The sequence below is a fragment of the Camelina sativa genome, chromosome 18 (genome assembly GCF_000633955.1).
Source record: "Camelina sativa cultivar DH55 chromosome 18, Cs, whole genome shotgun sequence".
Classification (NCBI taxonomy): Eukaryota; Viridiplantae; Streptophyta; class Magnoliopsida; order Brassicales; family Brassicaceae; genus Camelina; species Camelina sativa.
Genome location: NC_025702.1, coordinates 11,542,265 through 11,555,889, shown reverse-complemented (window position 1 = coordinate 11,555,889; position 13,625 = coordinate 11,542,265). Strand labels below are relative to the sequence as shown.

Genomic DNA, 13,625 nt, shown 5'->3' with positions numbered 1-13,625 from the left:
TTTGGTTTCACAATCTGAAGTTGTTTTATTTGTAAAACTCAAATTGAATGTGGTTTGGTTTGTAAAAAGGTCAATTATATGATTGGCTTTTTCTTTTAAGTAGTCATTTTATACACGTATGGTTTGGTTTCTTCGAGAGACTGACAAGAAAAAAGAAAAAAACTTGTCCGTGAAGTGGAGCTGTAAAGGAATACTAGTCAACCTAATTTGTATTTTACCACTTCACATTATTATTCAAGTTTTCCTCAAATTATTACCTGACTTGTCATAATCCTTTGTGGCTCTTTTCGTTTTTTTTTTTCCGTCATGTTCTACTCGTTTATTCATTCACATTTTTCTTTCATCTTAATCTACTGATGCATTGACCACTTTTTCGTCTCCATGTAGGAGTTCAAACAAGCTTGTGGGTGACTAAAGATTTTACCACTAGGATAATCATCTTCAATCGATTTGTTATCAAGAAATTAATTTCGGACCTTACATAAATAATACTTCCATGTAGTTTGTAGATGTAAAATTTTTGCTCCTAGAATTTGAATTAGAACTCCCTAAATAGGAATATATTGTCATAGATACAGTTCCTAGTCAGAGTTTTTAGACTAATAATTATGTCTAGTCGCATGACCTAGTAGAAGACCAACTATATGTAACTTACTTTCGGAAGTGATAAAACGACTGAACTATCTTGTGCAATTTCTTATGTTACTTAAATAACCCCAACAACAATCATGATCAATTATATAATTCACACTATTATCTACTCCATTAGACAAAAGAGGATAATGTTGGTACGGAGCCATTACCAAACTCCAAATGGCAGGGATTAGGACAAGAGATTTTATGTAGTTGAGATTTTGGAAGGCTAAATTGGTCAAGGTGTTGTTTTGGTTATATAGTCAACGTGGGTAGACTGGAAAACGAAAGAGAGATAATATTAGGTGACAGAAATGTCTCTAACTTTTTTTATTTTTATTTTAAATAGTATATATGGAGGAAAAAAAAACTCAAAATCAAGTCCAATTGTATTTTTTTTTGGGTCAAACAAAGTCCATTAGTATATTAATATATTAAAGTAATTAAGCTTTAGCTGTATCCCAAACTCCAAGACTTGTTAGGAGAGGTGTGTAAATTTTTTTGAATTTTCTAATTAAGCCCATTATTACAATTTTCTTTTTAAGAATTACACTTTCCTCGTTTCTCTCTCCCTTTTTTTTAAAAAGAAAAAACTTAATTTATTTATTCAAATAAAAAAAATGTAGTAATGTAAAATAAAAAATATCTGCTCTTTTGATTTTTATGTTATTTATCTCTTTCCATTCTCCTCAAAACCCTAATTTCTCACATCTTGTAAACTTAACCCACTCGTAGAAAAAAAAAAAAAAGAAAAGAAAAAAGAAAAAAAAAAACTGCAGGTAATTATGAATGTTTTAGGAGAAAAATTCTTCTGAAATTAAGATTCCGCCATGGAAGCTTTTGATCTTTCTCTTCTTCACTAATACTACTACTACTTAATTTCAAAAAAAAAAATTGATTTTTATTTTTTTCCCCTTTTCTCTGAATCTTACGTCCTTCTGGATCTCTTTCCTCTCTCTCTCTCTATTGTCTATACTTTAAGTGTCTGTCTGAAGACGAAGCTTGAATCTGTCGTGATCAAAACAAGTACTGTCTTTTTTATTTTGTGTTCTTTTTTTTGTTGGGTCTTCTTCTTCTTCTTCCTTAGTTGTCGGAATCAGAATCTTTCAGATGGAGGAGAGAGAAGGAACTAACAACAACAACAACCTCGCTACCAGTTTTGGTCTGAAACAACATCAAAAACATGAAGCTCCGCGTCCTCCTCCTCCTCCTGGTTACCACATGGAGCCACCGCGGTCTGAAAACCCTAATCTTTTTCCGGTGGGTCAATCCAGCACTGCCTCCGCCTCTGCGTCGGTGAAAGCTCCTGAGAATGCTGCTCCTCCTTTTAGCTTGACAATGCCGGTTGAGAATTCGTCTTCTGAGTTGAAGAAGAAGAGAGGGAGACCAAGGAAGTATAACCCTGACGGCTCTCTCGCTGTGACTCTATCTCCGATGCCCATCTCCTCCTCTGTTCCGTTGGCGTCGTCGGAGTTTGGCTCTCGGAGAAGAGGTAGAGGGCGAGGGAGAGGGAGAGGAAGAGGAAGAGGAAGGGGACGAGGAAGTGTAATTGGAAGTGGTAGTGGAGAGCCCAACAACAACAATAACAATTGGCACAAGGCTCCTCAGATGTTCGAATTCGACAACAGTCCTAGTTCTGGTAATGTCTTTATCTCACGACTGTGTTGTCCTGTATTTACAGTGGTCTCTCTTTAGAATCAATAGATGCCTTTTTAATGGATCTTATATGCTATATTGGATCTCTTTGTCTTTGGTTTGACTTGTAAAAAAAAAGGGAGTTGGAATAAGGACAAAGGACACACTTGTCCTATAAAGCAAAGGAATGTTACTGTCTAGTAAACTGGATTTGTGTAAAAACTGAAAAGGCTTGTATTAAAAGGGAAAATGCCCTGAAGAGTAGATGAAAAAGAAAGCAATTTAGGGAAGCTACTTAGGATTCTTTGATGAGTGTGATTAAGAATATACATATAGGCACTGGTCTTGTTACATAAGGGCTTTTCACTTGAGTTAAGTTTTAGCAATTCGTCTGTTTTTTACTGATATATTTCGATGTTAGCTTTTGCAGGTGGAGGACTTGCAGAACTTGGCAGTCCAAGTTTTACCCCTCATGTGCTTACAGTAAATGCCGGTGAGGTATGTCTTTGATAATTCTCTTTACTTGTGATTTACTGAATACATATGAGTATAAATGTCAGTTTAGCGACCTTAATACGAACAGACTTATTAATCTTGACTAAGTCCTCTAGATTTCTTACTCTTTTTGTCCCACTCGTGTTCTAACAGGATGTGACAATGAAGATAATGACCTTCTCTCAACAAGGCTCTCGTGCTATCTGTGTTCTTTCAGCTAACGGTCCTATTTCCAATGTTACACTTCGTCAGACTATGACATCTGGTGGTACTCTCACTTTTGAGGTCTGCTCTCTCTCTCTCTCTCTTCACTCTGTCGTGGCTTCCAACTTTTTTCTTTTTTTTACTGAATTCAGTTAACAATTTGTTGGTCAGGGTCATTTTGAGATTCTTTCTTTGACTGGTTCATTTATACCAAGCGAGAGTGGAGGAACCAGAAGCAGATCCGGCGGGATGAGTGTGTCTCTTGCTGGACCTGATGGTCGTGTCTTTGGTGGTGGACTTGCCGGTCTCTTTATAGCCGCTGGTCCTGTTCAGGTAAATAGCTTAGAGCATGATGTGTTGATCTTATTGGACTCGAGTTTTCTTGTATCGTTTTAAGCGTTGTTGTTTTGGAACTTAGGTGATGGTAGGGAGCTTTGTAGCGGGTCAGGAGGAAACGCAGCAGCAGCAGCAGATAAAGAAGCAAAGAAGGGAAAGACTCGGGATCCCGACAACAACACAAGCTTCTAACATCTCGTTCGGTGGATCAGCGGAAGATCCAAAGGCTAGATACGGGCTCAACAAGCCTGTTGTTATTCAACCACCAACCGTGTCTGCACCACCACCTGTGTCCTTTTCGCATGAGCCAAGTACTAACACAGCCCATGGTTACTATGCAAATAACACAGCTAACCATATCAAGGATCTCTTCTCTTCCCTCCCTGGAGAATATGAGGAAGAAGATGAGGAGGATTTAGACGGTGAAGATGATGAAGAATTTGGAGGCCATAGCGAATCTGACACCGAGGTTCCAAGCTGATGATTTGATGGAGTGACTCCCCTGACATTGATCAACCATGATCTTGAGTTGCTGCGGCGGTTTATCTTTGATGTCTTCTGATTTGTTTAGAGTGTAATGGTATTTTTTTTTCTCAGATTGTAGTTGTTTTCCGTAAACAGAGATGTCTCATTAAATGGTAGGGGTTTATTAGAGGATGTAATCTTTACGGTTCTTTGACTTGCTTCTTTCTTTTTATCCCCAAGTGGTCGTTGTAGAAGTGAAAAAACTTGGTGTGTGTTCTAAAACTCTCTCTTTTAATCTATAATATGTTCACTGAACTAGCATATTATTGTGTATCTACGCAACTTCATAGTTTAACGTACTATAGTTGTATTGTACCAATTATAATATACTTTTGTTAGTATATCTGTATATGTATCAACAACACAGTAATACTAAAAGAATACTCTTTGATCACGTACTTAATACTAGGGATGATAGTTTACAAATAATAGATCGATAATTATCGATTTAGAAAACCTAATTTTCTTATAATTGAGGGCTGAGAAATTAAAGAAGCATAAAAGTAGAATAATATACCAATTTTCGCAAAATTATGCAGTAGCTACCTACCAGCATTTACATCTTAAATTATGACGGTCTAGGCGTCTATCATCTATCACTTTCATTTGCTCCAAATTGTATTGAAATTGTTTTTTTTTGTAACAACCTCAAATAAAATGTTTTAATTTCTCAAGACAATGGGTTTTGAAAATATATTGAAGTGACATTGAGCTTGAATTTTAGTCATTTGACTAAAGCTCGCTTACAGAGTGTGTACAATACTAATCAGAATAATTTAAAAAGGATAGAAAAAAAATTATTTTTTTCATTACAAAAACTTTAAAAGATAACCCAAAAAATACATATACATTATTTTGTTTATGAGGTTTCCAAAAACTAGCATTTGAATAATAAACAACAATATTTACTTTCTCCAGTTATTAAATAGTTCAAAATGTTGGTTAGATGATATCCAACTTAGTCTCTACTTCAACAACTTTATTTTGTAACTCCATTAAGTCTTATTTATTCATCTTTTATGGAATCTATCTACATAGTACATTCTTCACTGTCTCACTCATAAATATATGTTCATTGAATTAACCTTTTGTGTATCTATGTTACTTTAAAGTTTTCATCTCATTAGTACTGATATTTTACCAGTTTTACCTAATGATACCAGATACTTTTGTTAATCTGTGTATTTTTTTGTTCCTTTGTCAATATTTCAGAAATTAAGTNAACCTCGCTACCAGTTTTGGTCTGAAACAACATCAAAAACATGAAGCTCCGCGTCCTCCTCCTCCTCCTGGTTACCACATGGAGCCACCGCGGTCTGAAAACCCTAATCTTTTTCCGGTGGGTCAATCCAGCACTGCCTCCGCCTCTGCGTCGGTGAAAGCTCCTGAGAATGCTGCTCCTCCTTTTAGCTTGACAATGCCGGTTGAGAATTCGTCTTCTGAGTTGAAGAAGAAGAGAGGGAGACCTAGGAAGTATAACCCTGACGGCTCTCTCGCTGTGACTCTATCTCCGATGCCCATCTCCTCCTCTGTTCCGTTGGCGTCGTCGGAGTTTGGCTCTCGGAGAAGAGGTAGAGGGCGAGGGAGAGGGAGAGGAAGAGGAAGAGGAAGGGGACGAGGAAGTGTAATTGGAAGTGGTAGTGGAGAGCCCAACAACAACAATAACAATTGGCACAAGGCTCCTCAGATGTTCGAATTCGACAACAGTCCTAGTTCTGGTAATGTCTTTATCTCACGACTGTGTTGTCCTGTATTTACAGTGGTCTCTCTTTAGAATCAATAGATGCCTTTTTAATGGATCTTATATGCTATATTGGATCTCTTTGTCTTTGGTTTGACTTGTAAAAAAAAAGGGAGTTGGAATAAGGACAAAGGACACACTTGTCCTATAAAGCAAAGGAATGTTACTGTCTAGTAAACTGGATTTGTGTAAAAACTGAAAAGGCTTGTATTAAAAGGGAAAATGCCCTGAAGAGTAGATGAAAAAGAAAGCAATTTAGGGAAGCTACTTAGGATTCTTTGATGAGTGTGATTAAGAATATACATATAGGCACTGGTCTTGTTACATAAGGGCTTTTCACTTGAGTTAAGTTTTAGCAATTCGTCTGTTTTTTACTGATATATTTCGATGTTAGCTTTTGCAGGTGGAGGACTTGCAGAACTTGGCAGTCCAAGTTTTACCCCTCATGTGCTTACAGTAAATGCCGGTGAGGTATGTCTTTGATAATTCTCTTTACTTGTGATTTACTGAATACATATGAGTATAAATGTCAGTTTAGCGACCTTAATACGAACAGACTTATTAATCTTGACTAAGTCCTCTAGATTTCTTACTCTTTTTGTCCCACTCGTGTTCTAACAGGATGTGACAATGAAGATAATGACCTTCTCTCAACAAGGCTCTCGTGCTATCTGTGTTCTTTCAGCTAACGGTCCTATTTCCAATGTTACACTTCGTCAGACTATGACATCTGGTGGTACTCTCACTTTTGAGGTCTGCTCTCTCTCTCTCTCTCTTCACTCTGTCGTGGCTTCCAACTTTTTTCTTTTTTTTACTGAATTCAGTTAACAATTTGTTGGTCAGGGTCATTTTGAGATTCTTTCTTTGACTGGTTCATTTATACCAAGCGAGAGTGGAGGAACCAGAAGCAGATCCGGCGGGATGAGTGTGTCTCTTGCTGGACCTGATGGTCGTGTCTTTGGTGGTGGACTTGCCGGTCTCTTTATAGCCGCTGGTCCTGTTCAGGTAAATAGCTTAGAGCATGATGTGTTGATCTTATTGGACTCGAGTTTTCTTGTATCGTTTTAAGCGTTGTTGTTTTGGAACTTAGGTGATGGTAGGGAGCTTTGTAGCGGGTCAGGAGGAAACGCAGCAGCAGCAGCAGATAAAGAAGCAAAGAAGGGAAAGACTCGGGATCCCGACAACAACACAAGCTTCTAACATCTCGTTCGGTGGATCAGCGGAAGATCCAAAGGCTAGATACGGGCTCAACAAGCCTGTTGTTATTCAACCACCAACCGTGTCTGCACCACCACCTGTGTCCTTTTCGCATGAGCCAAGTACTAACACAGCCCATGGTTACTATGCAAATAACACAGCTAACCATATCAAGGATCTCTTCTCTTCCCTCCCTGGAGAATATGAGGAAGAAGATGAGGAGGATTTAGACGGTGAAGATGATGAAGAATTTGGAGGCCATAGCGAATCTGACACCGAGGTTCCAAGCTGATGATTTGATGGAGTGACTCCCCTGACATTGATCAACCATGATCTTGAGTTGCTGCGGCGTTTTATCTTTGATGTCTTCTGATTTGTTTAGAGTGTAATGGTATTTTTTTTTCTCAGATTGTAGTTGTTTTGCGTAAACAGAGATGTTTCATTAAATGGTAGGGGTTTATTAGAGGATGTAATCTTTACGGTTCTTTGACTTGCTTCTTTCTTTTTATCCCCAAGTGGTCGTTGTAGAAGTGAAAAAACTTGGTGTGTGTTCTAAAACTCTCTCTTTTAATCTATAATATGTTCACTGAACTAGCATATTATTGTGTATCTACGCAACTTCATAGTTTAACGTACTATAGTTGTATTGTACCAATTATAATATACTTTTGTTAGTATATCTGTATATGTATCAACAACACAGTAATACTAAAAGAATACTCTTTGATCACGTACTTAATACTAGGGATGATAGTTTACAAATAATAGATCGATAATTATCGATTTAGAAAACCTAATTTTCTTATAATTGAGGGCTGAGAAATTAAAGAAGCATAAAAGTAGAATAATATACCAATTTTCGCAAAATTATGCAGTAGCTACCTACCAGCATTTACATCTTAAATTATGACGGTCTAGGCGTCTATCATCTATCACTTTCATTTGCTCCAAATTGTATTGAAATTGTTTTTTTTTGTAACAACCTCAAATAAAATGTTTTAATTTCTCAAGACAATGGGTTTTGAAAATATATTGAAGTGACATTGAGCTTGAATTTTAGTCATTTGACTAAAGCTCGCTTACAGAGTGTGTACAATACTAATCAGAATAATTTAAAAAGGATAGAAAAAAAATTATTTTTTTCATTACAAAAACTTTAAAAGATAACCCAAAAAATACATATACATTATTTTGTTTATGAGGTTTCCAAAAACTAGCATTTGAATAATAAACAACAATATTTACTTTCTCCAGTTATTAAATAGTTCAAAATGTTGGTTAGATGATATCCAACTTAGTCTCTACTTCAACAACTTTATTTTGTAACTCCATTAAGTCTTATTTATTCATCTTTTATGGAATCTATCTACATAGTACATTCTTCACTGTCTCACTCATAAATATATGTTCATTGAATTAACCTTTTGTGTATCTATGTTACTTTAAAGTTTTCATCTCATTAGTACTGATATTTTACCAGTTTTACCTAATGATACCAGATACTTTTGTTAATCTGTGTATTTTTTTGTTCCTTTGTCAATATTTCAGAAATTAAGTATTTTTTTTTCTTGTATCAACCACACAACAATATTGAAAGAGTATTCTTTGATTACTTATTTAATATAAAAAGATAGTTTATCTCAACAAATATCAATTTAGAAAATCTATATATATATATATATATATATCTTATAATGAAAAGGATTGATAGATTAAGAAAAGTAAAAAATTAGAGAAACAAGCTTGAAGTAAATCAAGCTTATCTCAAATATAGGATAAAACATATTTTTTACGAGATTATGTAACAGTAACTAGCTATGAAGCACTACATCTTAAATTATGATTGTCTATCATTCAAACATTTCTTTTCTTCACATATTTGTAAGTTTTGTTGCAATTAATTTTTCTTTGAACAAAAAAAACCAAATAAATGTAATAATTTCACAAAACAAATAGTTTTCAAAGGTTATGTGTTTTGAAGCATTAATGGTCGACCGTCAACTAGATTGAAAACCTAGTGGAAAGAGTAACAATGTAACAAAAAAAACTCAAAATATTGCATTTATCTCATGTATGTGTTCAAAAGTTTTATAGTGAAATAAAAATTTATCATATTTTAGTTGTTTTATTAAACAAGTCTATCTCATTAAAGTTTTGTGGTTTATGTTTAGGGTTCTTTCACTTATTTGTTATTTTCATATCCCAAGTGGTTGTTGTAAGAATGCAAACAAAATCTTGTTGGTATATTTAAACTCTCTTCTTCAATAAATTCTTCAATGACATCATTTTAATTTTCAACTAAATTTTACTAACTCCACTCTATGTAAATTTTACTATTTACAACTACTCGATTTATAACCATGTGTTCATTAAATTGACATTTATATTTACATTATTGTGTTCCAATGCTACTTTAAAGCTTAAACCACTAGTTGTATTCAAGTTGTTATAAATACATCATCGTTGCATAAAGTTTACTTAATCTAAAATTACAGAGAATTAATATTGAAGTTACATTTTTAACTTTAGAATCGCATTTAGCAAACAAACTAAATATAATATGATTTATTGTGGGTGATTTTTATGTATCTTAATTTTCATGGAGTATGTAGAAATTATATGACATTCCATAATTTTAAATATTAAGTGCTAAAAATTTGTATTAAATTATTTCAAATTTATTGGCTTTTGTATCTAATAAGTAATTTAAGATTTCATATATATTTTGCATGAACCAATATTTTTTTATCAAATAGTAAACTTCTAAACAATTGATCTATGAATAAAATTGAATTAGAATTTTGGTAACAAATTACTCTTTTATAAAAAAAGAGTTGCACTTAAAAAATGGTTAAATAAGTGAATGAATATATTTGTCGGCTAAAATTTTTTTAAGAATTTTTGGATTGTTTGAATTTGATTAAAACTCGTACATATAGTGCGTAATAACTGGAATCATTTAGAAATAGGAAAAAAACAAATAACAAGAAAATACTAGTTATGAGATTTCCAAAAACTAGCATGCGCATAATAAACAACAATTCTTTTATTTTTACAAAGTAATAAATAGTTTATAATGTTTTTTGGATACCGTATTTTAAACCTACTATCTTGTTCAATGACTTCATTTACAAACTCAACTAAATTTGGTTAATTCATCTTTTATGGAATCTATCTACATAGTACATTCCATGATTGTCTCATTCATATATATGTGTTCATTGAATTAATCTTTTGTGTATCTATGTTACTTCAAAGTTGTACTTAATGATAACATATACTTTTGTTTGTATGTGTATTTTTCTATTATCTTGTCAATATTTCATAAATTAAGTATTGATTTTTTCTTATATCAAATAAACATTGATACTAAATGAATATTATTTGATTAATTTTTAATACAAAAGAATATAGTTTATAAAAGATATATCAACAAACATCCATTTAGAAACCTTACATGATTTTCTTATAATTAAAAGGGGTGATAAATTAAGGAAATAAAAAAGTTAGAGAAAAAGGTTTGAAACAAATGAAACTTTTCAAAAATAGAAAAGAAAACATACAAATTGTCATGGGATTATGAATANTACTTAGGATTCTTTGATGAGTGTGATTAAGAATATACATATAGGCACTGGTCTTGTTACATAAGGGCTTTTCACTTGAGTTAAGTTTTAGCAATTCGTCTGTTTTTTACTGATATATTTCGATGTTAGCTTTTGCAGGTGGAGGACTTGCAGAACTTGGCAGTCCAAGTTTTACCCCTCATGTGCTTACAGTAAATGCCGGTGAGGTATGTCTTTGATAATTCTCTTTACTTGTGATTTACTGAATACATATGAGTATAAATGTCAGTTTAGCGACCTTAATACGAACAGACTTATTAATCTTGACTAAGTCCTCTAGATTTCTTACTCTTTTTGTCCCACTCGTGTTCTAACAGGATGTGACAATGAAGATAATGACCTTCTCTCAACAAGGCTCTCGTGCTATCTGTGTTCTTTCAGCTAACGGTCCTATTTCCAATGTTACACTTCGTCAGACTATGACATCTGGTGGTACTCTCACTTTTGAGGTCTGCTCTCTCTCTCTCTCTCTTCACTCTGTCGTGGCTTCCAACTTTTTTCTTTTTTTTACTGAATTCAGTTAACAATTTGTTGGTCAGGGTCATTTTGAGATTCTTTCTTTGACTGGTTCATTTATACCAAGCGAGAGTGGAGGAACCAGAAGCAGATCCGGCGGGATGAGTGTGTCTCTTGCTGGACCTGATGGTCGTGTCTTTGGTGGTGGACTTGCCGGTCTCTTTATAGCCGCTGGTCCTGTTCAGGTAAATAGCTTAGAGCATGATGTGTTGATCTTATTGGACTCGAGTTTTCTTGTATCGTTTTAAGCGTTGTTGTTTTGGAACTTAGGTGATGGTAGGGAGCTTTGTAGCGGGTCAGGAGGAAACGCAGCAGCAGCAGCAGATAAAGAAGCAAAGAAGGGAAAGACTCGGGATCCCGACAACAACACAAGCTTCTAACATCTCGTTCGGTGGATCAGCGGAAGATCCAAAGGCTAGATACGGGCTCAACAAGCCTGTTGTTATTCAACCACCAACCGTGTCTGCACCACCACCTGTGTCCTTTTCGCATGAGCCAAGTACTAACACAGCCCATGGTTACTATGCAAATAACACAGCTAACCATATCAAGGATCTCTTCTCTTCCCTCCCTGGAGAATATGAGGAAGAAGATGAGGAGGATTTAGACGGTGAAGATGATGAAGAATTTGGAGGCCATAGCGAATCTGACACCGAGGTTCCAAGCTGATGATTTGATGGAGTGACTCCCCTGACATTGATCAACCATGATCTTGAGTTGCTGCGGCGTTTTATCTTTGATGTCTTCTGATTTGTTTAGAGTGTAATGGTATTTTTTTTTCTCAGATTGTAGTTGTTTTGCGTAAACAGAGATGTTTCATTAAATGGTAGGGGTTTATTAGAGGATGTAATCTTTACGGTTCTTTGACTTGCTTCTTTCTTTTTATCCCCAAGTGGTCGTTGTAGAAGTGAAAAAACTTGGTGTGTGTTCTAAAACTCTCTCTTTTAATCTATAATATGTTCACTGAACTAGCATATTATTGTGTATCTACGCAACTTCATAGTTTAACGTACTATAGTTGTATTGTACCAATTATAATATACTTTTGTTAGTATATCTGTATATGTATCAACAACACAGTAATACTAAAAGAATACTCTTTGATCACGTACTTAATACTAGGGATGATAGTTTACAAATAATAGATCGATAATTATCGATTTAGAAAACCTAATTTTCTTATAATTGAGGGCTGAGAAATTAAAGAAGCATAAAAGTAGAATAATATACCAATTTTCGCAAAATTATGCAGTAGCTACCTACCAGCATTTACATCTTAAATTATGACGGTCTAGGCGTCTATCATCTATCACTTTCATTTGCTCCAAATTGTATTGAAATTGTTTTTTTTTGTAACAACCTCAAATAAAATGTTTTAATTTCTCAAGACAATGGGTTTTGAAAATATATTGAAGTGACATTGAGCTTGAATTTTAGTCATTTGACTAAAGCTCGCTTACAGAGTGTGTACAATACTAATCAGAATAATTTAAAAAGGATAGAAAAAAAATTATTTTTTTCATTACAAAAACTTTAAAAGATAACCCAAAAAATACATATACATTATTTTGTTTATGAGGTTTCCAAAAACTAGCATTTGAATAATAAACAACAATATTTACTTTCTCCAGTTATTAAATAGTTCAAAATGTTGGTTAGATGATATCCAACTTAGTCTCTACTTCAACAACTTTATTTTGTAACTCCATTAAGTCTTATTTATTCATCTTTTATGGAATCTATCTACATAGTACATTCTTCACTGTCTCACTCATAAATATATGTTCATTGAATTAACCTTTTGTGTATCTATGTTACTTTAAAGTTTTCATCTCATTAGTACTGATATTTTACCAGTTTTACCTAATGATACCAGATACTTTTGTTAATCTGTGTATTTTTTTGTTCCTTTGTCAATATTTCAGAAATTAAGTATTTTTTTTTCTTGTATCAACCACACAACAATATTGAAAGAGTATTCTTTGATTACTTATTTAATATAAAAAGATAGTTTATCTCAACAAATATCAATTTAGAAAATCTATATATATATATATATATATATCTTATAATGAAAAGGATTGATAGATTAAGAAAAGTAAAAAATTAGAGAAACAAGCTTGAAGTAAATCAAGCTTATCTCAAATATAGGATAAAACATATTTTTTACGAGATTATGTAACAGTAACTAGCTATGAAGCACTACATCTTAAATTATGATTGTCTATCATTCAAACATTTCTTTTCTTCACATATTTGTAAGTTTTGTTGCAATTAATTTTTCTTTGAACAAAAAAAACCAAATAAATGTAATAATTTCACAAAACAAATAGTTTTCAAAGGTTATGTGTTTTGAAGCATTAATGGTCGACCGTCAACTAGATTGAAAACCTAGTGGAAAGAGTAACAATGTAACAAAAAAAACTCAAAATATTGCATTTATCTCATGTATGTGTTCAAAAGTTTTATAGTGAAATAAAAATTTATCATATTTTAGTTGTTTTATTAAACAAGTCTATCTCATTAAAGTTTTGTGGTTTATGTTTAGGGTTCTTTCACTTATTTGTTATTTTCATATCCCAAGTGGTTGTTGTAAGAATGCAAACAAAATCTTGTTGGTATATTTAAACTCTCTTCTTCAATAAATTCTTCAATGACATCATTTTAATTTTCAACTAAATTTTACTAACTCCACTCTATGTAAATTTTACTATTTA

General features: G+C 33.5%; 3 protein-coding genes across 5 annotated transcripts; all 3 read left to right on the top strand.

Moving 5' to 3' along the window:
* LOC104761160 (AT-hook motif nuclear-localized protein 4-like) lies at positions 1,322 to 4,083 on the top strand. Of its 3 annotated transcripts, none has more exons than XM_010484196.2 (6): positions 1,322 to 1,659; positions 1,744 to 2,272; positions 2,690 to 2,766; positions 2,917 to 3,048; positions 3,139 to 3,300; positions 3,386 to 4,083. In XM_010484196.2, exons 2-6 carry the CDS (start codon positions 1,744 to 1,746, stop codon positions 3,782 to 3,784), a joined length of 1,299 nt encoding a protein of 432 aa, XP_010482498.1. In that variant the 5' UTR covers positions 1,322 to 1,659; the 3' UTR covers positions 3,785 to 4,083. The 3 variants fall into 3 exon arrangements, with proteins under 3 accessions (XP_010482498.1, XP_010482497.1, XP_010482499.1); XM_010484195.2 differs by having other exon boundaries at positions 1,734 to 2,272; XM_010484197.2 differs by having other exon boundaries at positions 1,322 to 2,272; positions 2,699 to 2,766.
* On the top strand, positions 5,129 to 7,216 carry LOC104763379 (AT-hook motif nuclear-localized protein 4-like). Its single transcript, XM_010486757.2, has 5 exons — positions 5,129 to 5,546; positions 5,973 to 6,040; positions 6,191 to 6,322; positions 6,413 to 6,574; positions 6,660 to 7,216. Exons 1-5 carry the CDS (start codon positions 5,129 to 5,131, stop codon positions 7,056 to 7,058), a joined length of 1,179 nt encoding a protein of 392 aa, XP_010485059.1. The 3' UTR covers positions 7,059 to 7,216.
* LOC104761159 (AT-hook motif nuclear-localized protein 4) lies at positions 10,453 to 11,735 on the top strand. Its single transcript, XM_010484193.2, has 4 exons — positions 10,453 to 10,559; positions 10,710 to 10,841; positions 10,932 to 11,093; positions 11,179 to 11,735. Exons 1-4 carry the CDS (start codon positions 10,476 to 10,478, stop codon positions 11,575 to 11,577), a joined length of 777 nt encoding a protein of 258 aa, XP_010482495.1. The 5' UTR covers positions 10,453 to 10,475; the 3' UTR covers positions 11,578 to 11,735.

What these genes read in the sequence shown, in the direction of transcription:
- LOC104763379 (XM_010486757.2), top strand. Translation starts at nt 5,129, where the DNA reads ATGGAGCCACCGCGGTCTGAAAACCCTAATCTTTTTCCGGTGGGTCAA. An exon ending in CGACAACAGTCCTAGTTCTG is followed by an intron (nt 5,547 to 5,972) that starts GTAATGTCTTTA and finishes TAGCTTTTGCAG; the next exon opens with GTGGAGGACTTGCAGAACTT. An exon ending in GTGGTACTCTCACTTTTGAG is followed by an intron (nt 6,323 to 6,412) that starts GTCTGCTCTCTC and finishes TTTGTTGGTCAG; the next exon opens with GGTCATTTTGAGATTCTTTC.
- LOC104761160 (XM_010484196.2), top strand. Translation starts at nt 1,744, where the DNA reads ATGGAGGAGAGAGAAGGAACTAACAACAACAACAACCTCGCTACCAGT. An exon ending in CGACAACAGTCCTAGTTCTG is followed by an intron (nt 2,273 to 2,689) that starts GTAATGTCTTTA and finishes TTTCGATGTTAG; the next exon opens with CTTTTGCAGGTGGAGGACTT. An exon ending in TTACAGTAAATGCCGGTGAG is followed by an intron (nt 2,767 to 2,916) that starts GTATGTCTTTGA and finishes GTGTTCTAACAG; the next exon opens with GATGTGACAATGAAGATAAT.
- LOC104761159 (XM_010484193.2), top strand. Translation starts at nt 10,476, where the DNA reads ATGTTAGCTTTTGCAGGTGGAGGACTTGCAGAACTTGGCAGTCCAAGT. An exon ending in GTGGTACTCTCACTTTTGAG is followed by an intron (nt 10,842 to 10,931) that starts GTCTGCTCTCTC and finishes TTTGTTGGTCAG; the next exon opens with GGTCATTTTGAGATTCTTTC. An exon ending in TAGCCGCTGGTCCTGTTCAG is followed by an intron (nt 11,094 to 11,178) that starts GTAAATAGCTTA and finishes TTTGGAACTTAG; the next exon opens with GTGATGGTAGGGAGCTTTGT.